The 27,290-nt window shown below is 34.7% G+C and overlaps 2 protein-coding genes across 5 annotated transcripts; both read left to right on the top strand.

The window, feature by feature from the left end:
• Positions 1-1,124: 1,124 nt before the first annotated feature.
• Positions 1,125-5,930, top strand: LOC138322122 (arginyl-tRNA--protein transferase 1-like). The gene is made up of 10 exons (XM_069266181.1): positions 1,125-1,218; positions 1,335-1,398; positions 1,892-2,160; positions 2,508-2,689; positions 3,011-3,073; positions 3,431-3,592; positions 3,991-4,172; positions 4,807-4,906; positions 5,403-5,520; positions 5,740-5,930. The coding sequence occupies exons 1-10, from the start codon at positions 1,125-1,127 to the stop codon at positions 5,928-5,930; spliced, it is 1,425 nt and encodes a 474-aa protein (XP_069122282.1).
• A 5,152-nt stretch (positions 5,931-11,082) lies between these two features.
• On the top strand, positions 11,083-26,856 carry LOC138320749 (transient receptor potential cation channel subfamily V member 5-like). 4 transcript variants are annotated; one of them, XM_069263931.1, is made up of 3 exons: positions 11,083-11,311; positions 18,529-18,655; positions 21,102-26,856. In XM_069263931.1, exon 3 carries the CDS (start codon positions 21,149-21,151, stop codon positions 23,843-23,845), a length of 2,697 nt encoding a protein of 898 aa, XP_069120032.1. In that variant the 5' UTR covers positions 11,083-11,311; positions 18,529-18,655; positions 21,102-21,148; the 3' UTR covers positions 23,846-26,856. The 4 variants fall into 4 exon arrangements, with proteins under 4 accessions (XP_069120032.1, XP_069120029.1, XP_069120030.1 ...); XM_069263928.1 differs by having other exon boundaries at positions 11,086-11,311; positions 18,529-18,660; XM_069263929.1 differs by having other exon boundaries at positions 11,086-11,315; positions 18,529-18,660.
• The last annotated feature ends 434 nt before the right edge of the window (positions 26,857-27,290 follow it).

Genomic DNA, 27,290 nt, shown 5'->3' with positions numbered 1-27,290 from the left:
TATTAAAATTTCAGTACTATATTTGCGGAACTTGGAATTTAATTTGTAATTTCAAGCTGATATTTGCAATATTCTGTCAATGTTTACACATAATGGCGACCGTGTTTTTCTCGTGGCGGCCGAAAATGGAGTATAAACATCGTAAAATATATGCATACCATATATTTATATCTGTATATTATTGTTACATATTTTTATTTACACCTTTTGAAATTAAGATAAAGTAACAATTCTCGGATGGTCGTACTATTTATTACAATAAAATGTAATCGAAGCGGCTGTGTTCCCACCATGTTAATGTGTACAGATATACAGAGTTGTACCTTTGAGCGCCCGGAACCTTTGTGTGACGTCATCGCCATCTTTTCTGAAATCTCCTATTAGTTTCTACTCAATGAAATGCCCTCCAGAATATATAACTCTACTGACATATGCAGATATTACATGGTTGAAGTCACTGGATATCGGGCGGTTTATGTGATAATTATATATGCAATCCCATTTCATTCGAATAAATGTACTCACTGTACATATGTTTTTCAGACTTATATTAGTTGTATTCCTAGTGTCTTTTTAGCCGAAACACTACGTAGCATACATCTTCAGAAATTTCCATCGCCACTTAACACATCCAGAACTTATATAGACTAGTTCAGATTTTACCATGCATGCACCTTGAATACGTTCCTATACAATATGCTCGGCATGGTGCTTGTATGTCCATTGGAATTTTGTGACTTACTTCCACTCTTAGAATTTCTAGCGAAATGTCTATCTTTCTGATAACACAGGAGAGTCTATGAGGAAGATTTCTTAGACGGTTTAGTTCAAACATGAAGTAAATTCATGATTTATGATCAAATGTAAAGTTCCGATTTATTTGATGTTTTTATTTACATGTATGGAAACGTGCCTTATGTTTAAACTGTTTAGATATCCGGAAAGGAAATGAACAATGTGTATTATATCTAGCGGATGGTATTAGATACAAATATAGGCTTCCGTCTCTTTCAAGTATTCATGTATAAATATACAAACGATCGACGCTCTACAACTAGCAACTTACTTATCGTGATACAGACAGACAGACAGTCAGACAGACAGACAGTCAAACAGCTACTACTATGGACGACACCTTTACCAGTATAGTGGAATACACTGGGTTGGCTGAGGAACAAAGATGTACCTATTGTAACAACACCAGCAGCAGATCACACGGTACTGTATTCTACGTGTTAGGACTCCGGGAATAAATTGATCTTCAAATGTGTAGGAAATATTCTGTTTGTTGTTATTTGGAAACAAACATTACCTATGCTTTATTTTTGTTGAAGGAATGTGGTCCGAATCCCTAAACGTTACTGATTACCAAGACCTGATCGATAGAGGTTGGAGAAGGTAAGTACAATATTTTTAGTTTGAAATTGAGAGCTAAATCTTAATCTTCAAAAAATGATTACGTAACTAAAAAAACCGCTTTTTGTTATTTTTGTAGATCTAAACTTGTAAAATAATTCCTCTAATTTTTTCAAGTAAGTGTTTCAAAAACAGATTTATCTATTTTATTTTTATCGGTATCACTCAAACGTTACCTATTTATACCGACTACATCAAAGGGTACATTTACTCATGTAAAGTATCAAAATAATGATCAAAGCGACAATAGCTGCTAAACTATGAAAATACTAATTTGATGACTGTGGTGGCCAGAGATGTTGATGAACAGTAATATCATAAAAAGATATATTGAAGATGACAATGATGTTAAAAGGGGGATTGGGATTGCGAATAATGCTATTATTATCTTAAATACAAAGTACAGAATTGATATATCGTCATTGACGATTGAACTCCTACCAGTAGTAATGTGCGTTTCGTTAACAATTGCCAGACGTGGACAGTCCCTCTATAAACCAACCATGGACAAAACGTGTTGCCCACCGTACACCATTAGGCTGGACGCCATGGACTTCAAACTAAGCAAATCTCATAAAAAGGTACTGAAGCAAATGAATAAATACCTTATTTATGGACATAGAAAAAGACCATCCGTAAAACCTAAAGAGGACAAACATAAACTACAGGCAGAAGTAGGAGGCGGTCCTTCGGATAAAACAATCTCGGAGCCAACTCACATAACTAAACCACCTCCCAAAGCAGGTATTGTTCCCAATCGAATGATGTTACTTTTACAGAAATATGAATACGTTGGACATCAATCTATTTTGTAAACCACAAGATGACTGATTTATCGAAGTCTGATAATTGTTATACTGTTATATGTATCGTTTAACAATACTAAGAAAGTTCCAAAAGTTTTCCTTCAATGATTTTTTTTATTAAGAATATGGTTGTTATGTAGTTGTATCTGAATACAGTTATAGTTGTATTTATTTCAAATTGTCAAATACATTGTGCAATATACGTACAAATATACTCTTATCATATTGTTTCAATAGACGTTTATGTCCATTCGTAGTCTTCGAATATATATATTTCCCAATCAGGCGTTGGTGCTGATCCTTCCAAACCTCTAATGAGGAAAGCTAAGTTCCGTCGGTCAGAGAAGAAACGACAACGGGATCAGCAGAGAACGTCTACGGTAGAGGGAGGCGTGGTACCTGACAGGTCATCAGTGGATAGTGTCAGTCTTGGGGATACCAAGGCACCAGTGCGCTCTAAAGGAAAGGTCTGTCTTCTACGTTCAGACATAACGTCGTCTAAATACAGAATGCAAGTTCATGTTACAAAAACAAAATGTATAAAATTGTCAAAAGTTTTAAGGCTCATATGACGGATGTCCATCGTTCAATACCCCTGCTAGAAACACTTCTATTATAATTTTGGAGATTCTCTTTGGGATGTGTCCTTGAAATGTGGCAGCATAATCAATGTTTTGAATGTGATTTACATAGTTGTCCTACACGATAATACAACATTTTTCAGGAAAAAAGCAATACTCCATCCTGAAGAAATGTCTCACAAGACATTGTAATCATCTTCTTTTCAGAAAAAACTGGAAGACTTTATAGATGAACCTGATAAAGCTCAAACGCGTGCTCACAAGTTTGAGGTAAAAGTTGTTTTGTAGTTAGGTTAATTTTAACATACTTTATCATAGGATGTAACGATAGGTTTTGTGAATGTCTTCTACACCGATTTTAAAAATGTATTTATATATTTCGATTTTAATTCCATTTCATCGTGGTTAATTACCATAGTGTTGTGTGCAGACCCTGGTAAATACATAAAGTTAACATTAAACATTTTACATGGCCAAGTTTATAAGAGAATAAGGGGAGGGAACTCCGATGCGAGAACATATTTTATATTAATGATAAAGATATTTATAGTTTTATGGTGAAATAAGTCACTTTTCTTGACCAAAGCACGAGACGTACCAAGTACGCGCTTGTCGTAACTCTTCCAGATACGACTGATCCGACCGACATCGGAAAGTGAAGACTTCATCGAGACGGAGAAGGAATCGGCCGCAATTTTTCAGCAATATCGAACTGAGATTCATAATTATACACGAGCCGAATCAGGAAGAGATGACTGGCTCAGATTCCTAGTGCATTCACCACTTAAGGTATAACGCTACACGTATCAGAGTGTTAGTACATTATTCGACCAAATAAGCACACATGACGCAACTCAACGGGCATTTAATAGAAACAAATTTGAACTTGCCATTCATAAAAGTATTCTACAAAGTAAGCATTAATCAATTTGCCCAAGAATTCGGTAAGAAAACCAACAAAGTTTCTTACTTTGACTTTCTATCTGCATTCAATTCAAAGTAAGTGAAATTGAAGGATAAAATAGAAGACGGCGCGGGCGCTTATTGGCGTTATATGCAATACAGATAACTTGCTCAGATTTAATCTTAATATCAAATGCACCTTAATGCTATTTTTCAGGTACATATCCTAAAACAGTTAGTCCAACTTTTTTGTAGAATATTTCTACCCACTGATCTTTTCACAGGACGCTAGCGACCTTGACAGACCCCCGCTGGGATACGGAACGTTTCACCAACATTACATCCTGGACGGGACCCTGGTCGCTGTAGGGGTCCTAGACATACTGCCTCTCTGTGTCCAAGCGTCCTACCTGTACTACCTCCCAGAGTACAGGTTTCTGTCTATAGGGACCTACACAGCTCTGAGGTATAAATCATATTTTACTTACTTTACGTCAGATAATAAGGCAATGATTTGCAAATAACGTGGTGGTGCTCAGAAACAGACCATGGTTGGATAGCATCTGTAAATAAATGGCATAGCTAAAGTTATCACATGGAATATTGCTTCAAACCTATGCTTTACTTTATATCTACGGAGTCCATTATTTGTAAGCGTTATACACTCTTCAGTAAATAATATCATTTGACTACTATTATGTTAATTAAGTTTTGAATGATAACGAAACCTATATCACACAACTTTTGGAATCTTTAAATGAATTCCACAGGCTGCTACATGTGACATTTTGTTTTATTGAATATTTTCATTTTGAGTTAAAATGAGAATATTTATTTTCTCTTTGTTTCTGGCTTTCTGATTGGCCTATTTACTTTTTTCATTCCACGATGAAAAAATGTTCCGAGAATGGCGAGGAAACCCGACGTTATCGTGACGTCACAATAGAAACATTGATTTCTTTCATACCCCGATGAAATTAAAAAATAGTGACTTCAAAGCTTAAATGAAGAAAAAAGAAAAAAATATTTTTGCTAAATCACGATTGTATATAGTACTGCACTATGAAAGTAAGTACAAATGTATTTCTATAATTTTACAGAGAAATTGCTTTAGTTCGGAAGCTGAACAAATCACTCCCAAACCTTAGGTATTACTACCTCGGCTACTATGTACACTCGTGTTCCAAACTCGAGTACAAGGTACGTTACTTTTATACAGCTCATATATAAAGAACATTGTAGAAACATTCTATACTAAATATTTCCTTTTCCTATAATCAAATGTTTTTATCATTGAATACTTAAAGTATAATGACTGTAATTTTCTGTGGTATTAATCTATTCATCACGGATAACGTTTGAAAACGTGACTTTTAATTTTCGTAATTTTACATTTTCACCATGATTTATCGCCATTTCTAGTTCCATTTTATGGCTTTCGTTATTTAGTAAACGTTATTTAGACTGTATGTTTCTATTGGTTAACAAAGACATCACAGACAGATACATTTATATATATCTACCAAACACCAAATGAGCTGGTTAATCTGGATCAGATCACGTGGTGTATGTGGCGCTCTCTTCGGGTGCAGAAAGTCATGATCATAATGTATATTATTAGGTATATATTATGAAGTTGATAACTAGTTACAAATTAAGCTGTATGTTTCTACCTGTGATTTCTATATGTTCCCAGACTCATTTTACTCCGTCCTCTCTTTTGTGTCCGGAGACGTATACTTGGCATCTTGTAGCGAACTGTTTACCAAAGCTGGATATATCTGAATATAGTAGACTGGCCACCGACAACGTCAGTAAGTAATCTTTAAATTTCTTATAATCTGATTACGCGCAAACGATAAGATATTGTGAGAGGATAGTCTGTCTAAATTTTCAAGATCTACGTTGAATGTTTTTGGCATTTTCTACGCTATGCGTTTACCTGCGTTTCATTGTAGTTAAGCAACAACAGATAAATAGTAATGCGTCGAAAGAATCGAGATTTTAAGCAGATTCCATATTCAACTTTTCAGAGGACGTTGATAGAAAACATGGGGTGGATGAGGTTGACGATGTATCTGTATTGTTTCGTGGACAAATGATGTCTTTCGGAAGTCTGAAATCTCTTCTAGGACAAACTTCAGAAGAAAAAGAAGTCACGGAGTATGCATATCTTGTTGGCAAAAAGTGTGCACGAAAACTGATATTGGTACGAAGCCAATGAGAATTTTTATAAAAAAAGTGTTTCGGAAGTTTCTTTGAACGGTGAGTTTCCCAGTCCACAGCAACAAGTTTAATTTCCGACTTTAGATATCATTCTCCACTGGTCGGATCGTAAAACTCCCGTAAATCCAGTACTGTTTTGTCTGTAACAGAAGATAGTGTATACTTTAAATGGTACATCTCTGAAGGTCCCTATCCCAGGGAAACTTATAATGAAATCTCGGCGACATCACACATTTCTCGCTAAGAAGAGCTGGGTGTTATTACCCTCCACAAGGTAACGAGTGCAGGACATAAACCCGTGCTTAGAACATGTAGTGACTGTGATACTGTAATCTGTAAGCGAAGAAGAGATTTGGAGTCTAACAATATTGAAATTATTTGGTTAGAAGTTTCAGTAGATAGCCATAAGTTCTTACTAGCGTGTATATATAGACCAGAATCTAATGTAGAATACTGGCGAAAATTAGATGACATGTTCGATATTGTCTTTGATGATAATATTACTGATGTAGTTATAACTGGTGATGTAAATGTTGATATGTCAAACCTTCAGCCACACTCTCATCTAGGCCGTTTACTTACAAAACATAATCTAAACAGTTTTATTAAAGAACCCACTCGCATTACTCCTACCTCTTCTTCTTCTATTGACATTGTTCTATCTAACAACAATCATCTTATAAGGGATACAAATGTTCTTGCTCCAATTTGCAGTGATCATTGTCTTATTAACTTTTGTATATCATATTCAGTATATAGACAAACTGCATATAAGAAAACGATATATGAATATGATGGTGCTGATATTGATAGGATTAATGGTAATATTAGTAATATTGACAAGATATATATCTCACAAAATTATGATGTAAACGAATTTAATAATATTCTAGTTGAAACAATTAACAGACAAATAAATGACCATGTACCACAAAAAATAGTTACAGTGCGACCGAATGATAAGCCTTGGTTTACAAACACGATTAGATTAAAAATTAGACAGAGGAACCGCATCCACAAAAAAACTATTAATTCAAATTCTTCTACTCAATGGGAAAGGTACAGATTAGTTCGAAATTAAACTATTATCCTAATTAGAGAAACAAAACAGAATTATTTCATGAAACTTGAATCATCGTTAAATAATAATAGCTTGTCTCCAGATAAATGGTGGAAAATTGCTAAATCTTTGTTAAAAATTGTTTATAAGCAAACGTCTATCCCCCCTCTAAAACAAAATGAGTCTTTTCTCCAACATCCTTTTGAAAAAGCGGAACACCTAAATACATACTTCTCTTCAATCTCCACTTCTTCTAATGATCTTGATCCTCTTCCCCCTCCTCCCGAGTTTTAAGATTGACAATATTGTATTTACTGAACAGGATATCAAAGATCAGCTTTCTAATCTTAATGAAAAGAAACCTGCGGGACCTGATGGTATTGTCCCAAAATTCATAAAACTATTGACACCCTCTATTTCTATTCCTCTTACCATTCTCTGCAATAAAACTATGGAAACCGGCTGTATTCCCTGGCCATGGAAAGCTGCTAACATTAATGCCATATACAAAGGGAAAGGTGATATAAATGATATTTCCAACTATCGTACCATCTCTATCACCTCTTGGTTCAGTAAAATAATAGAAAAAGTAATTTTTAAGTATATCAGTGTATGAAGAATAAATTCATTTCAACTTTAGCATTGTTATTCACCCTATTCTTATTATATAGCCAACTGAAAATAGTTCAACGCTTATCTGTGAACAGCGAAATTAAAGTTTTGGGAACATTCTGGTTAAATTATACTCTTATGAACCAAGGATTTGCTGTGAACCAATCACATTTTAAGAACAAATTTTATTTAACATGACGGATAGGCGTCTTAGAACTTGAAACCCTAAATCGAATCCTACTAGACGAATCGGTTTCGTTCCTACGGAACGTCGTATTTAATTTGATGTCAGGTTGGTACTATTGTCACGGATATGACTTTCGACTGAAGAAATTACATTTTAAGAACTAATATCAACTGTTTTGTATATTTTTAAGTGTTCAATATACGCACAGTTATACTAGTCTGTAGCGTTTTCGCATGCGTATTTTAGAAAATTTAGTTATGACAGTAACATTCAACAAGAAAAAGTCACCTAATCATTGAAATCTGCGATAATTTTATGAACTGAATCCAGTTTTATCTCTGCCTCTCGTTTAGATATACATTTCTTTGAATATATGACAAAAATCACAATTTTCAAATATGATATGACATACACGCTTTTACTGTGCGCGAAATACAGGACAAAATATGATACAATAAAACATCAAATTTACTTCTACGCTTTGGTGAAACACTATTCTGTTGCGTGGGAAACTTGTAATTTTGGATTCTTGGTAGTGAGTTGAATAGCAAGCAAATATTTATCACGTGCACACCCTAGACGACATTTTTCTATGTAAAAGATCCGTATGGTATTTTAAAGTTTTGGCGGAAATTCAGTATATAGCGTCCGTTTTGACTATGGCAAAACCGGAAGTGCGTCCAATATTTGAAATATTGCTGCCTATTGTTGAACACAATAAGCCACCAAAGAATTGGAAAAAAAAGGTTATGTTGAAAATTGGACACTGATTTTGGGAAAAGCAATTAATTTTACCCTTTTGGCGGCCATTTTGAATCCTGGTGGTATTGAATATTAATCTTTGGAATCTATCATACCACACGCATGATTTCCTGCATTTTGGAACCTCTTTTTAGCATTTAACTGATATTTTACAATCCTATATCGATTTGTCTATTTTAGCGAAAATTCTGAATGGCGGCCATCTTGAATGGCGCCTTACGCTAAAAAAGACATGATTTCAGGTGGCTCCTAATCTTAATTTACATATAATATATTTATCTAGAAGCATACTAAGTTTCATTATTGTAATCAAAATAGCACATTTCTTATGTATTTGTGCACAAATCCGCTCAGCTAACTTGAAAATTCGCTAGATTTGTATGTCTTTATACTTACTTTAAATATTGGGTTTCTCTTTCTCGACGCTCAGATACACCACTCAGTTGTAAACGTAAAACAGGTAAGATTGACTGTGACAGAGGACTTTGTATGAAGTCTGTGTTCATATCTTGTTTCATTATCATTTGTGTTTTTATTTCTAATATGAGTATCAATTGATTGGCCCTAAGAAAGGGAAGATACTGAAATACATTTCTAGCATACGACATATAGGATATCTACCCCTATATCAGTTTCTTGCAAATGACTTTACAAACCAAATTCTTAATGCAGTAAAACCTCGGAAATATTGGAATGATACACTGTATACAACCGTATTATACTGTAAACAAGAGGATAACCCTGATACCCGTTCAACATTTTCGTATTTTATTGCATTTCCCACTATCTTCACTTTGGACGAAGGGACATAATTCTAATTACTTTACAGCAGTACAGACGACCAATGTCGAACACATAGGAGGGGGACTATATTGTTTCTATGTGCGATTGATGACGATAAAAGATGATATCCCGCGCTAACGTCATTTCAGCGGGAAGATCACATAGAAATACGTCCCATCACTACTGGCATGGGGACCCTACTACCACACAAACGTTATGGTATCTATGTAATAAGCATTATTCTTATTTTTTTTTTGGGTGGGGGGGTGGGGTGGGGGGTGGGGGGTGGGGGTTGTGAAGTCATAGACAAAAAACAGAAGGACATGCTTCATAGAAGTGGGTCTAACACATAGAGCTTGTAATTCACAGCTCGTAGAACCTTACATATGGAGCCAATACATCAAGCCATATTTGAACAGTATGTACTACTATTTGTGGCTGAAATTTTCTATCAGTGCTGATAAACGTGTGGTTAAATGATAACAAATTAAAAATTGAACATTATTTTTGTTTTGTTACTTTTTCTAGGTCAGTAAGAAACCAGTACAATATCCAATGGAAAATTATGCTCTTCGGACAAAACGTTGCAATTTCAACCTTGGTATACAACAAACTTAAATGTCCTTATTAACATAATTATCATACACACGTTCCAAATTAAGATTGAATACCACAAAACTGAAAAACTACCATATCTAAGGACACTGTAGATCATACATTTCTTTTAAATTTTCTTCAAAGCCGTCAAAGATATAACACCTATATCATGTTTCGCATTCCGTTCTGTTTGTATTGACGTAATCATGTCGTACTCCTTACTTTTGTAATTTGTTTAAAGTTCACAACTAAATCTTATACATGAAGGACTTGTCAAAAATAAAAATGAACTTGGATGAGATAAAGAAAGCTGTCTCCATAAAATTAAAAATTTGATAACATCGTTTAGCAAATGAATTTGACGTGACACCAAATTATATTTGACCAAATTTGTATTTTCAAAAGTAGTTATGACTTAACATTAAGCAATTATCCAACCGAAATGCTCATCTCTCATTTTCCTCTTCCTTTTTTAAACATATTAAAGACGAAGTACATGGCCAAGGAAATCGAAGTAACGGTACAAACTTACATTGTACTGAAGGGGAAGCATTTTATTTTCAAAACCAATCAGGAAGTTCAAGCTCCGCGGTGGTTGGTACATGTATCACAAAAGATTCGGTTCCCAAAATTATGCAGTTTTTTCTATACAGAAATTAAAGAATAATCTCAATTATAATTCTTAATTATACAGAACACCTGGTAAAACTTTCACTTGATTAAGCCACCGTATATGCGAGTGGACCTATAAATACACTCCTTAAATCATATGTTCAATACATCACGAGGTGTTCCATGTAAACTATATTAAAGGGAAAAACTATCTACTGGATTTTCACTGGGACTTTTTTTCATTTGTGTACTGTCACCACTATATATTGTACAAACGATATGCGTACATAGTTAATGCGGACTGTATTAGTCATAATTTATTCTATCTGAGTAGCTAATATGTTCCTAATAATTATGTACATGTATATCTGAGCATTGGCAATACACAATGGAGTTTGGCCTGACCAGGACAAAGGACTGGATTCAGTGACTCCTGACTTACCACACAAAGAAACACCAGGGGAGGCGATACGTCATAGGGTAAAACCCTCTCAGGTGCAAAATATACCTGTGTATAAATATAGATAGTGTATGTATATACACACATGTACGGGTATCGATCTTTAGACTTACCTTTATCTCTCAGCCTTAACTGAACATACCCGACAATACACAGATACACATGTGCCTACTTGGCTGTGAGACAAAGAATACACCAATTTGCGCACTTTTTTTATTATTAATGAAGGCGGCAGAGCCTACCTGTACGGAAGGAGACTATACCTGATGTGGAGAGCTAACGACATTCGTCCCTGGGCACGGTCAGGTAGGTACGCATTGTTGATGAGGCAGCGTGATATTTAAATGTCTCCCGTCACATCGTGATATTACATAATCGACCATTGGAAGGCATTGGTGTTTAACTAAGAAATCTGTATGTAATTAGCTATATGTATTTTATCATAACCTTTTATACGGTTAAACTCATATCAACTCATTAAGAGATAGTCGAACTATGTATGTTTTCTGTCGAGCTCGATCTTAAATGGCACACATTATAAGTCATTTAAATAACTAGTACCTTGGATGTAAATAAGGAATCTCTGGTTTTCTTTGATTAAGATCGATATATATATATATATAATACTTTTTTCGAATAAAAAAACTCCGAGTATCCTCTGACCCTGATACCACATTCTGACACATTCGACGACTATTTCTGTGAGAGTGTAAGCCAGTGCCGTTATCAGAGAAAAAAGTGGACTAAAATGCGGAGAACCAGCTGTTTTATCGATCTATAGGTTAATTGGCGATACATATCTGTAACTGCTGGTCCTTGATAACATTACTCTGTAATCAAATACAATTCTATACAAAATCAAACGCTATATGTGTACTTTAATAAGATCACGCATAACAGTAATAAAACAAAATTTAAATGTCTAAGTGTGGATAGTTTAATGAATCGTGCATGTTGAGCTGGCGTTTCAAAACAAAACACTTTATCGATCTCTTTAGCCAGATGGTAACTGGTTTTCGCATACGTTGCAATTCCGACAAAACCTAATCGATATCGAAATAAATATAACCAGATTAAGTGGCCAAGGTGAATATCAGGAACGTGTTCTGTTTGCATAAACGTCCGTAGATTTGTTGGAGCTGAGAGAGTTTCTGTTTCGACAGTGGTCTACATATTCAACATGTATTATACAATAAATGTGCTAGAGAACTGCACCAGAATCTCTCAAGACATGTTGACAGGGAAGTTAAGGTGTTCGGTATTCTGAATAGCTATCCTCCTGTTATACATTATTTTATTGTAATTAGACACATCGTTAAAATCAACACAGAAAAACTCATATATATATGTACTACCTCTATATGATAGGTCGGTGTTCTCCGAATACTTTCCTACACTATGACAAGGTCTTTAATGAATGACTCTAGCTGTTAATATCTAAATATAATACATATCGTACGTTAGCGTTGAAAATGTAGAGATACAGAGATGCATGATACTACAATGTAATCACATAAGGAAATGTCTCGATAGCCAACTAGCACCGCCGTCTTATCCGTAGTAGGCTTTAACAGAATAAATATCGATCTTATTAAATCAATACTTATATATTTACATATTGAACTGTCGTCTAATGCCAAATAGTTGGTATCTGGAATTCGCTATAATGTATACATGTGTATTTGGACCTATTGTATACCGAGACGTTGTATGAGTTTTGATTTAAGCTCGATAAGAATCTATTCATCTTATTAAGGTTTTAAAAATGTGAAAAAAGATTTGACACTTCTCCAAGTTCCTGATACAGAACTGCTTTTTGTTTAAATGGGATTTCTGTTTACATATTTGATTTTTCATCTCCACAACTTATTTCAATCTAAATTTTACAATTTGTACATTTAAGATGTAAATGTACAGTTGTCATTAACAGCATTGATAGTCCTGGTCTAATCTCAGTTCACGAATTTACAGTTTGCATAAAAGGCAGCTAAGTATTTAGCTTAATTTATGCATCGGAAACACCAATACAAGTTTTATTTTATTAGATTTTTGTAGAATTTGTTTGTGTTAATAATGTCCTTTTCTTCAGCATATACACTAATTCGAGTTATGCCCCTCGTATGGATTTTACAATTTGTCGGTACGAGTTATGCCCCTTTGGGATAGAGGAAGGGCATTTGATTGGTCAATGTGTCCGAAAGGGTTCCCAGACCCCAAATATTTCATCAGAACCCTAAGCGTCAGGCAGCCATATTGAAATTTTCCTCCTCAACAGTTTTAACCTGTTTTGAATTTGGCTTTTAGACTTTATTTTTGAATTCCCGCCCTTTCCCACCCTATAAAGGTTTTTTATTTTGTATATCTCATATACGGGCTAGGCCTTTTGGTTTATTTAATTCTTGAAGCAAATATTGTTTTATGTGTATTTCACATAAATTGGCGGTTTTTACTTTGTAAACCCCACATTGGCTTTTTGGTTTATTTAATTCTTGAAGCAAATATTGTTTTATGTGTATTTCACATAAATTTTGTCATGTATTTTGTTGATTATCATTTGCTGTTGATTTAATAAATACCCTGTCACCCTCTGTGAGGGTGGCCTTATTCATTCAATATGGTTGTTGAGTTGTTACTTGTAAGTGTGTAGATGCATAAATGATATTAATATTTTTGGGCTCATCTTAGTTCACAGATAAATAGTTTGCATAAACTATATTAACAATTTGGGGCTCATCTTAATGGACATTATAGGAAACATTTGTAACCAGTTCAGTCTTAAATGATCTCTGTGACATAATTTTACTGATATCAGAATACCCCGGTACATACAAGGCAGCTAAGTATTTAGCTTAATTTATGCATCGGAAGCACCAATACAAGTTTTATTTTATTAGATTTTTGTAGAATTTGTTTGTGTTAATAATGTCCTTTTCTTCAGCATATACACTAATTCGAGTTATGCCCCCTCGTATGGATTTTACATACATTTTGTCGGTACGAGTTATGCCCCTTTGGGATAGAGGAAGGGCATTTGATTGGTCAATGTGTCCGAAAGGGTTCCCAGACCCCAAATATTTCATCAGAACCTTAAGCGTCAGGCAGCCATATTGAAATTTTCCTCCTCAACAGTTTTAACCTGTTTTGAATTTGGCTTTTAGACTTTATTTTTGAATTACATTCAGCGGTCAACTATGTAACAAGGTCAAGGTATTAGCCTTCACTTGGATTTCGACGACAAAAACTGCTGTTTTCTCGTCCTGTAAAAGATTTGAGACACTTTTTCTCGTCTATTTGGTCTGGATGATGGGGAGAGCTGCATGACTAGAAGAGCCACATGAAGACGACTGAAGCACAGATTTAAGTATAACTTTATGTTTACGCCTTTTATGTTACTATCATAGATGGATCACAACAATGTAGACTTTCGGCCAAGAATACTTGTTCTCGGCCATAGTTTTATCAGGCGTTTATTTAGTGACATTCGTGCAGGTATTCTCCCTGACAATTTTGATTTAGCTCAGTGTGAAATTCAGGGTTTTGGAATTGGAGGAGGTACGGTACGGGGACTGCGTAATGATCGGCGTCTTTGTAATTTATTAGACAATTTTCAACCTCACGCTGTAATTCTTCAGATTGGTGGTAACGATTGTTGTAATTCCTGTCTACCCCCCCCCCCCCCTCGAAGCTTGCGTATGATATTTACGATCTCATGGTGTTCCTACATGAGCGGTGGAAGGTAGTTGTTTATGTATGCGAGTTGTTCACTCGGCCTAAACCCCGTGGGATGGCCCCGGAAGTCTACGAGGACAGGCGTGTGAATGTCAACCAACGCATTTTCCATAGCCCGTTGGAGCTTTTTCTCGCAGATGGGTGCCACTTGAATTCTGTCGGAATGGTGAAATTCTTTCGTAGCATACGATTAGCGATTAAATCAGCATCTGAGATATTTCTGGTAAGCAATCACAGGATTGTTCTATAAGGTTTAATAAGGTTTAAGTGGCTTGATTCGGTGCACGGTTTTCGATGTTTATATTTTCTATGACTTGAATGAAGCCTCCACCTTCCCAGTTATTTCATTTGAACTGGTAGTACAGTACTTCACCCTCAGGAGTTGGGCCTATATAGCTCATTACAGGCCTTAGGTCATTACAATACATGTATTTAAACTCAACTCATGTAATGTTTTATATGGCTTTTTGGTTTATTTAATTCTTGAAGCAAATATTGTTTTATGTGTATTTCACATAAATTTTGTCATGTATTTTATTGATTATCATTTGCTGTTGATTTAATAAATACCCTGTCACCCTCTGTGAGGGTGACATGGCCTTATTCATTCAATATGGTTGTTGAGTTGTTACTTGTAAGTGTGTAGATGCATAAATGAAGTTATAAGATTAAACGCGGATACGCGAACAAAGTCTCTCATGTTCAGTCCTCTTTGATATCCTCGTACAAGGATATGGACTACAAGTATTGAAATAGAATTTCCCCTTTTAGCATACGTACGTACAAAGTTATTAGAGATTTAGGTTTCCTTTAATAACTTATCAACATAGCTCTAATGCATTGTAGTGCAGCTAATCCTATTTCTATGGCACGGCCATTCGGAATTCGTCAATTTTATCAAGCCTTAAAATTGGTTTATATTTACATCCTTTGTTGTCAAAGTTGAAATTAGGATTTTAAATTATCTAGAAATCTTGTTCAGTGTAACAAGAACGCTTACAAACATTAGGTTATTAATAGTAAATTTGAAAATGTTATCAAAATGATAAAGTATTCGCTATATGTATGACCATTATTGATGCGATACTTTAGAATCACAAAAAAAACTTGAATTATATTCAGGTTTGTGTCATCCGTTGTCTAAACAGAATGGCCTACCATGTTTGTTTGTAGATGAACGCAATTGCTACCTCTTACAGTACTATAATTTAGGTATTCTGTGTTTTTTAGATGACACACTTCTTTCTCGCCAAATCTCGCCATCAGATGTTCTGTGACTTCACTTACCTTCTGAATCAAACAGAAAATGCTCAATCACCAATTTTATTGTACAATGCATTGTCCTTGGATTGGGTTTAGTTCGCCATTGGAACAGTATGTTCAAACGTTTCGGTGTTTTATGAAATTCGATAAAATGATCACCCGTCCTGGATTTGTTCAATAAAAATGTAGAATAAGTATTATTATTTAGTAATATACATGAACTCCTGATAGGTTGACGAGTTTAATTACTTTAAATGTCATACTGCCTTACTGACAAGAATCCTTCTCTAAGAGTGAATGGTGCTAACCAGGACTAATGATAACTGATGGTATTATAAAAGAAAATCTAAAAGAAGAAACATGATATTTGTGCCCCTTTTCAGAAAGAATGGCGTGATAGGTAGATTTCATCTAAATGAATAGACCATTCTTCTTTATGGTAGAAATCGAAGAATTGGTAGTATCTGTCATTATTGTTACACACAACTGTAGTATAGACAATAACGTATTATATAAGGCATGATAATGTACCTGTTAAAACGGAATATCTACTGATCTGTTACTACAATGGCAGACACAATGAAGCGTGCCTTACACTGTCAATCAATAGTGTCACACACATTGTTTCAAGTACAACACAAACTGTACGAAAACATTGTCTCGTAACTACAACATACACAACCTAGCCAATATATAATGCAATATTCATGTAGAGAGCTTAAACAATTATAATGTTTACCTATCTGTTTCCTAGACTATTAAGTGATATTCTATAGGTCTGTAAATGGAACTTGAAAGTAACATACAGAAATTAGAAATGTTTAAAGATTCAGTAAGATCATTTACCACAAATATAACATCGGTGAAATTTTCAAACATTGAAGCAGGTATTGTAATGACCGTAACACGAGTGTTATCTGACTATTTATCGCGTTAGCAGTTGTAAGTTAAGTCCTCTTGAGATAAAAAAATCTGAAAAGTTCAGCGTCTGTTTATATTGTTCAATCTTTATCAATGTTATTATATAATAGTAAGGACTTGGTCGATCGTGCTGAGACCAAAACTGGCCTGTACTTACATGACTGGGACTCGGAGGAGCATGTGCATTGTGGTACTTGTTTGACTAAGGCAACCGCACACTCAACTGAAGTACATGTAACATCTTTAAGTGGTACAATCACATGTGACGTGTGACGATAAGATATATATGAGATATTAAGCAGATCTCCGGTTGCATTTCAGCTTGTGTATTACAATATTACAATACAAAACTAATAGGAACTAAATCTAAAATCAACGAATATGGGTCCACACTTACAAAAATCATTATCGTTTAAAACAATTAAAAGAAAGTTTATGCAGTGATCTAAAGATTTGACAAATGTGCACTCTCATACAGATTGTTAGCCATTGCGGTTGACTCCAGTATAACTTGCTATGTGGTTTACATAAACGGTCGACCAGAAACTCAAGCCACCAAACTCCTAAACCAGCAACATAATTTATTGCATGTAGGACTTTCGTTACTGACAACCTGATTTCCTGATAGTTTTGTGAAAACTACAGGAAATGTAATTTCAATTGATTATAAATGTGCATTGAACTTGTAAATAGTTAATTCTCATGACATATGTAAAGTGGTACGAGATAAACCTAAGAATAGTATACATCTCTTTTTTTTTCAATTTCTTCTAATTCAAACTCATGTATTTTAATCTTTCCACTTTGGTCAGTCATACGAATGTCGCGAGATCAAGGAGGAAGCAGCCAAGTTATACCGATATCTTTTGAGATTAAGAACCTGTTAAAATGTACATTTCACAATGAGTGTAAAGATTTAGCATCAGTGGAAAGTATATACAATCAGTTAGTAATGAGTTAGTAATGTATGTGTTCACTGGGCTCTAGTCAAACCTAGGGTATACATATCTATAAACTACGCTGTTTACCACACAACCTGTCATTGATGAGGGGCAAGAAACTGGCACTACCCTTTATATGACCTTACATGACCTTACATGATGAATGGAGCCAGATATACTAAACATGATAAATCTAGTAGTGAAGGCTAACTTGGCCACATCGACTAATCAATGTAAAACGGAGATAAACCAAAACTGGATTTACTCCAAACTTCTTTGGCTTAGCCGCAATTTTCTAAGATGACTAAATAAATACTAATAGATTGATTAATTAGCGAGTACTGGTATGGTGTCATTAATTAACATGAATCAATGGTACTAAGATAAATAAAGGGACTAAAATTCAGTTTTATTTGTTGTATGTCCTCACAATTCAGGCATGGCATTGTCTCAGTTGTATTTTTTTAATCTTTCAAACTAAACCATCAAGTTATTTTAATCAACTTTTATTAGTTGACCAGTGTATCAAAGGGGATCACGCGGGGTAGCGACCTACCAATGAGATTGGTAGAAAAACCAAGAACCAAGAAATATCATATTTATCAGTATCCTTGTTATAGAAGTTTAACTCTGTGTTTACTTAAGTTTGACATGTTTCTTTTTTTCCAGAATTCATCAGTGACGTTTTTTACGGATAAAATGCTGGCGACTGATTTAATGGATTCTTTAGCGTTCTCACTACTTCCATGATGGAATCTTCAATTCAATGCATCCGTACAATGGATCCCGACTATCAGTAAGGTTTGTACTAGAATCAAGATATTTAAACACTCATGTGTATGTCATTAAAATTGAACATTGCGTTCAGGTTCGCAACCTAAACATATCAGTTGTCACATTAACATTGACTTATGATGTTCTATACGTTTTAGTCACATTTCTGAGTAATATAGCTATGCTGGTTTTTAATATATATGGGTTTTTTTCTGAAAGAGGCAGGGTAATGTAATGAATGAGTAAAACAAGGAGATGTCTTTTTTTGACAATCATCCCATTGGAACACTTTTATTGGAGACTTTAATGTAGAATCAATCAACATAAAAGTTCATCCTTCTAACATCTGTCAACACAGAACTCTAATTACCTGTGAATTGATCGGTTGGTTTTGTAAACTATCAAAATAAAGGTGAGAACATATGTTTGACTGACCACACTGGGCAAGCCTGTAGAGTCATACAGTGATTATTTAATGACCTACATCGGGGGACTGTCCGGTTACTGCCCAGTCTGTTATGTACCTTTGTCCAATACCTATTAATATTTGATCGTCATTAAAATGGACAATTACCAGATAAACTTCTGTCGAATAACCAACCAATGTCACTACACGATATATCGATTGGGATCTCTTATTCAGTATTTGTATGTGGAATTGTCGTATATCGACTTGCTAGCAAGATCATGTTTCAGGTTTCAATGATTACTGTAATACAGCATTCTTTTGCAGCTTTTCAAATTTGCGATTTTAATTTCAAACAAGTTAAAACATATTCAATTTAAAAACTGAATGGAAAATCATATCGGTAAATATGTTGTAAACGGTAATTCGCGGAAATAAACTTGGATCGCGAAATTTGTACGAAAGTTGGTTTACAGTATCTGGGGAATGGATTCTATCACAATGTTTTATTTATGAATTCGACGAAAACACTTTAATATTTAAGTTACTACCGGGGAAGAAGGGATATACACACACATACACACACACACACATAGTACAGACAGTCACACACAGTCACAAGACAGAGGATATTTATATTTTGGTAGGAGGCGTTTACATGTAACGAGTGTAGACTGCATTATAATGATATATGAATCTTTTGTAACATTGCTAAACGCTTCAATATATGAAAATATATACACCTACAGTTAAAACAACATAATAAGACTATCGAGATAGTATTTAAAGTGAACAGTCGGGCAAGGATAGCTAAAGTCGGTAAAAATGGTGTGAATGTAGCCATTATAATTTCTTATGAAATAGAAAAATAAAATCTCTCATCAAAAATTGTCTGCGTACGAAGAAATTAATTTAAAGTATAGAAATCCTAAAACGTCCTCCCGGCTGACTATGTCCGTGGTTACATTTCCACGCAGCCTCGCTTTCAATGCTTTCAACTTTTCTTTATTTTAATGGTCAGAACTGGGAAACGTAAGCAGAACTTGGCCGTCGTATTAATATGTGAGAACTTTTGGAAGGCCAATGAACGCATTAAGACTGGTTTTCTTTACCCGACTATTCACTTTAAGTATTGCCAAGTTATATGTGAAAACGTGGATGGCACTGAACATAGTAAGGTTTCTTCATATCATATTATGCTAATACTATGAGACCCTGGACTAACATCAAAATACAATAATACACTGCAGATCTTTCACCTGTCTTAAGTTTTTTATTTTTTTTTATTAATAATATATATTTAAATGATCAGAGTTGATCTCAATCTAAGACTTGCAATAAATACAACCTTTGTTCTGTCTTTGCATATTGAAGAGTTATCTGCCCTTCCAGTTATGCATTGACTATGATGTAATATGTTTGTGAGCGTAACGTGAGTATTGTTTACAAAATAATGACGTCACAATCGATAACATCCAAGCAATTAAGATTTAACTCTGTAATATGCAAAGACGGAATAAGTAGGCTAGAAGTGAAAAAGGGACTAATGAATAATAAATAAAATAGCATTGTCATTCCTCATGGAAAAGTCATATATTATATCTAAATATATATACTGTATCTGTACACTAATTTAAAACTTCATGCCGTTATTGACGGTTATTGCTAGACAACATGGCTTTTATAAATTACTCACTCGGTATCATAATAAATGATATACTTTCCTTCTATGGTGCTTTTGTATGCCATTTATCTTCGTCGTGGTATCGGAACCATGGTACTCTGTTGAATGCTATCGGATGACATTGATTGTGTCTGGTTTTCAAAAACGAAATATTTCCTACCGATGTTCGTAATTTAATGGCATAGCACTAGTTTATACCAACATACAAGCTTAGAATGTGGAGTTTTCATTCACTTTTATGCGTGAATGTAGTTTATAAATATCGTATATTTTAATTCTATTCGTTTTTTCATACACTCTTATAAATAAATGTGGTATAAAATTACTATTTATTTTATGACGAAAGATATTTAATAAATTCTTCTTTTTTTCGTTTAGGCGGATGTGGACCTTACTCAGGTACAAGAAAGACATATAAACTAGTAATGGAAAAGCGAGAGAAAAGTCACTATAAAAACAAACTGGTTACAGATTCCGGTTCCACCGAATGTGAAAAAGCTCTGTCGCGTTTCATCAAGGACGGCGAAAACGAAAAGGCATCCGATCTTTTAGATCTCATTAAAAATTATAACCGTAAAGATATTCTCGTCAAGTACCGGGAAAATGAAGATGAAACATTTTTGCATACAGCTGTCAAATATCAAGACGACAGCAGCATGGTGGAACTTCTTGTCAGGTTGTGTCCTCAGCTGCTTACCCAGGCGAGAGAGAACTCTGAGAACTACAAAGGCCAGACTGCCTTCCATATCGCCATCACCAAGGGCAACACTGATGCCGTTGAAGCTATGCTACGACACGCGAAAGATGGACTTACCTCCGATATATTAAAGAGGATGATGTATACAGAGGCGACAGGTGCAAGGTTTGTGAACACGGTGATGATGGGCGGAATTGCACTTAGTGTTGCTGCTTTGGCGTTTTGTCCTGAAATCGTCCATTTACTCATTGAAAATGACGCAGAAATCGAATTTACAAACGAGGAAGGTGATACCGTATTCCACTCTTTAATCAAATACGCTGCTATATATCCAGAAAAGATCAGCGATGTTGTTTCCATGCTTGGATATCTTCAAGGAGAATTGGAAGAAAAGGGGTCGACGGAGCGTATACTGTCAGAAGAAAGTAATAGTCTGCAATATAAATATCAATACACGTATGTATGGTTTATACGTAATAACGACCACCTCACACCGCTACAACTGGCAGCCAAGCATGGTGTGGTGGAAGCGTTTAACTTCATCGTTAACTTAGAAGACGTATACTGTTTTTTCAGTACACACGATGGTCTCTTCGATATCAAAATGTACGACGTCACGGAGGTAGACTCAATCGCTACAATCAAAGCGAATGCTTCCAACAACGTCTCTTTGAAAAAAGCACACGGTCGAGGAAGTGTGTTACCGAAACGTGAAGGTATCGCTACTAGACAACTGCGGAAATCAAAACAACAGATTGTGTCATGTGGCGGGGTCTATCCAGAGACTGAAAGTGTTCTTGAGATGGTGTTCAGCTATAGCTATCATAGCAAAGACGCATTTAGACTAACAGAAATGCCTCCGTTCAAGAATCTGGTCCGCGCCAAGTGGACATTCTACCGGTGGATATATTACTTTTGGTTTTTCTTCCATGTACTATTTATCATAGGTTTGACAGGGTATGCGGTAGTAAGACCACATATTATCTACAACACAACCGGCAAATCTCGGACAGAACGGGAATTGGAGCATCCGGAAGTGAATAGCTTTATCAGAACATACCAATGGCTATCGTTTGTCGTTGGACTGATTTATGGTGTAGTGTCAATTTTATTGTTTGTGCCAAAATTTCGTCGCTCAAATTCAAGTCAGTATTTTTTACATAACCTTGCGTATATTGTGATGCTCACTGTGCACTCTAGCTGTATTATCATAGACGCGCTGATGACAGCTTCAGATGACTCACATGACAGTATTCCCCTTATTATAGCTCTGATCACTGGTTGGTGGTTCACTGTTTTCTTTCTGCGACCTCTGAGGATATTCAGCTTCTTTACTGAAATGATCAAGCGTGTGATATTTGGAGACTTACTCAGATTTGGGATAGTGTTGCTATTTGAACTTATTTCATTCACAGCAGCAATGCATATCCTCTTCCAAGTGGACGATGATCCTTCCAGTAATGATGATGGTGCTGAAACCGAATATTCCACTTATTGGTATACCATGCTTGCTATGTTTAAACTGATGCTCGGCCTCGGTGACATTGAGAGCCTATACGACTCCCGTGTTCCGTGGCTGTCGGTGACGCTGTTTGTAATATTTGTTATAATATCTTATGTCTTGCTGCTGAATGCTCTAATCGCAATGATGTCACAGACATGCGCGATCGTTCTGGAGGACAGATATCCACAATGGCGGCTACAGCAGTTATCCGTGATGTTGTTTTTGGAAGATATTTTCTGTTTCTGTTGTTTAACCAACGTGTTACCGTGTCACGCTGAAGCACGAGAAATACGCGGCTTTGACACTGCAACGAAACAGAACAAGTCGGATATACGTTACCTTTTCGAAATACATTCCCTGCAAATGACGTATGCAACAGAGGAAGAAAAAACGGGTGTAATGAAAACACAAGTTCAACCAACAATACCCAATAGCATGGGAACGATACAGAATATGACATCACAGTTTGATTTAAATGCGACTAGTGTGTATCGGGATGATTTAAGTTTCAGTCCAAGACGAAGAGAGAGCACAATGACTATGATGAGGAGGCCTAGTTCTCGTTCTCGGTCTTACAGGGACACCCTTTCTCCAATAAAACCGCCAAGACGAAATTTGCACGTGTTGAAAGAGGAAGATTCAGAAATAGATACGCCTCCCCCGAGGAGAAGAAAAATGGACACCTTTGGCGAATTTCCAGACGTTGAACCAAGCCAGTCTAGTCCAATATTACTCAAAAAGCAAAGATCGAAGAGAAAAAGACACAAGTCGGAAAATCTGCATGAAAAGAAGCCCTCCTCGCCCACGATGGTGAACCCAGGGTCGAATGGATCGATGTACGCCTCAGCCCCGGAAGGCCTCCCTGCTGTAGGGGATAGACGAGAGGTCGATATCCAAACTGTACACTCCACTCATTCCTAGACAGAAAGGAGTTCCTTTAATAGAGGAGATATGGTATTTTTACTACTTTCTACTGTATATCATGAAGTGGTACCTGGATTTTCTTTCTTAGTTATAAGCTTTGATATCAGTGGTTCATGGTTATCACGGGACACTGTAATGATAGTAATTATAGTTACATTACTGTAAATGCTGGTTTGAAGGTGACACAGATTTAGTACCATAAATAGTAAATAAGTAGGGCATGGACCATGTTATTTAAAAAGAATAGATATACATAATTATATATTTTTTAATTTCATGTTGTTTGTGAGTTTGGCATAACCTGTGTTGATTAGATATATTCGCAACTAATTCTTAAAAAGTTGGTATTTTTATGACAGCTATATGTAATTATCATTCTCGCGCGACTCCCATTGCATTATGTCTATTATACGATGTGTATTATATTGTTTTAGTTGATCAAAACATACATGCATTTACTTTTAGGATACTGAAGTATATGGTCAAATTTATGCTAAAGTGTTAATCAGATCTAGAATAACTCTATAGTTTTGAATTTGAAGACTTAAATAGCCTTACGATAAAACATCTCATTCAATCACCTTTTATAACGGAAGTGATCGGACAAAAGTACGTCATATTTTTATGATACATATTTCATCTATCTATATATGTTGATAAATTTTCAATGATCACAATCTCGTTTTTTTAAATTCCGTGGGAATGTTTGTAAATTTCTTAAAAAAATATGTAATGTATAATTTTTCGTCTTTTACTTTAAAAGATATTAAATTCTTTTCAGATATTGTAAATTTCACTAGTGAAATCATGAAGCAGAACATGAAACAAACTGACGTCAAAGTTCTTCTATATTCCAAAAATCAAATAAAGGAGAAAGATTTTAAACATATCTGAAGAAAGCGCAAGCAGTTTTCTACAAACTTCTGCAACTTCAGATAATCTAATAAAAGCATAGTATTTGGCATGGACCAAATGGGAATAGAGGGTTACCAAATTATTTAAAATGAACGATGCTTGCACCTTCAAATCACCGTTGTCAAGGTGGGTTTTTTTAAAATCACAGTTGTTGATCAAAGATATGTGTTGTTATTATGCATAATCACAATTATTTCAAATAAATACTTTGTTCGATGTCTATTTCGAAACCTGATATATACAAGGACCATTTCATGCAATGTACCGTACAGAGTAAATACTATACTTGAAGCATTAAACATGTTATTTGAAAAAAACGTTTTACACAATATAGTGTTTGTGTGTTTCTCATAAACTGTGTTTATTATATAAGACTAATTTTAAAGAGTTGTTCTATATATGTCAGCTAATCACCCCCCTCATGTGAATACAGATATTGTATTATGCATGTGTATTATAATGTGTCAGTTAATCAGAACAAACATGCATTTACTTTTAGGATACCAAAGGCTTTTGTAATTAACAAATCCTCAAGCACCTTTACACCTATACAACACAGGGACCAAACAAGGCAGAGGGTTACATTATTATTTGAAATGAAAGATGTTTGCACCTTCAGTTGTTTTTGAAATTACAGTTGTTGATTAATGATATGTATTAAGATTTCAATGCAAATCACAACTATTTATCAAAGTCGGAAGTTGTCTATTTTCAATATTTTGCTAGTTTTGTGCTAATCGTTTGTATCAATCTAATGTCAACAATGTGATTCTGACAGCGGAATTTATAAGAGCGTACACACGGCATTTACAGGGTTTGTTTTTTATGAATATAAAAGCATATTTGTTGATTTATATAAAAAATAAGGTATGTTTGAATAGGAAGCTGTATGTTTAAAGAATAATCTTGAACGGTGTCAATCTTGAGTGCATTTCGTTTACTGATCTCGAAAATTTGACTGGTCAAACGTGTGTGCACGTAACGAAACGAGAACCTCTTATGTTTCGCTGATGTTTACACATGGGCTATACGTATTTTCCTATGTTAATCCATCAACATTTGACATCTATACTCAATGAGTATTAGAGTAAAGAAAGTACGTGCAAAACACCTGGATACTATGATTTCAAGATAAGGTATATACATGCTTTTATAATTTACTCTACATAAGCTCATCATTGAATTGAAATGTATGCCGTCCTTTTTTATTGATTTCACTTTTTGAGGAGATAATTTTGAATGTTCGATATACAAATGATACGTTAATTGAGTAGACATATGTTTATCTTTTATATCTTTTATTTTTATACAAATACCAAAACTTTCCTATTTTGTTATGATTGCTTTAATCTACCTGAAATCTATGTTATCGCCAATACAGTAGTGATTACATAAATGATCGAGTTTGTCGACAAAGCTTACTTTCCAGTCAGTAACTAAATTTCTTTTTGTATTTCATATTGTTCAAACATTTATCTAATTTTGCCATAAAGTTTACTTTTCGAAAATATATTTTTATCAAAATGACTTTACCTAAAGGAACAACGTAAGTCATTTTACATCGGAATGGAATTCTGCCTACCATTATATGAAGGGAAGTAACTCCAGGAATATTAAAGTTCCTCGCATGGTGAACTGTAATTGTAACAAAAACAATATGTTGTTCTCCTTTGTCATTGTGTATGTTTTCGAAATATCTTAAAGGTGTTGTTATTGTTTTAATAATCATTCAATTTTATGTTTGCGAATACTAATTGTAGCAAGAAAATCTACTTTGATTTTTTTTAGTTTCTAACCCAAATACGAAACAATAAAGAACACAGACAAAACTGAAAATTAAAGTTTGATTTCGTTTTCGCAACTTTTGCGATATAGGTTTGACAATAATCTCCTATTGTGATAGCTACCATACGGAGATCCTGGCTGTGCTAGCACTTGTTGTTTTGGATCGAGGTTAAATACAATCTACTTAGACCGCATTTAAACTAATTTCTATACTGTGATAATCAACAAGTATTTTGATGTTTGAATTGTTTACATTTGTTTGTTATATATTGGTGCAGTTTGAATAAAATATTTTGTTCAGTGTTTAATTGTATGTTTGCTATTCATTACCATTTTATTTGGTTTTTTTTAAATACTTTTGTAATATCTATTTTATTTTTTAATTTGCTATTATAAAAGGTAAACAATAGTATCATAAAAACCTTACGGATGAGCAACTAAACTTAATGGTAATGGTAACCATTCAAAAATGTGTTGATTCTAAAATATCTGTATTATTTCTTAAAAAATTACAAAGGTGTAATTTTGTATATTTACTTGGTTGCAGCAACACAGAATTAAAACTTTATTCGCCGCACATTGTCATGATATAAATGAAATGAAATTCTCGGATATATAAAGATTGAATATTTCTGGAACAAGTCTCTACATTGGCGGAATTGTTGGAATGTATGGAATCGGATAAGTCAGTAACATAGATTTGTACAAGGCGTACCTCACTTTTACCATATGGCTTTATTTA

This window comes from Argopecten irradians, chromosome 4, assembly GCF_041381155.1.
Source record: "Argopecten irradians isolate NY chromosome 4, Ai_NY, whole genome shotgun sequence".
NCBI lineage: Eukaryota > Metazoa > Mollusca > Bivalvia > Pectinida > Pectinidae > Argopecten > Argopecten irradians.
This window is presented reverse-complemented; position numbering and strand designations above follow the sequence as displayed.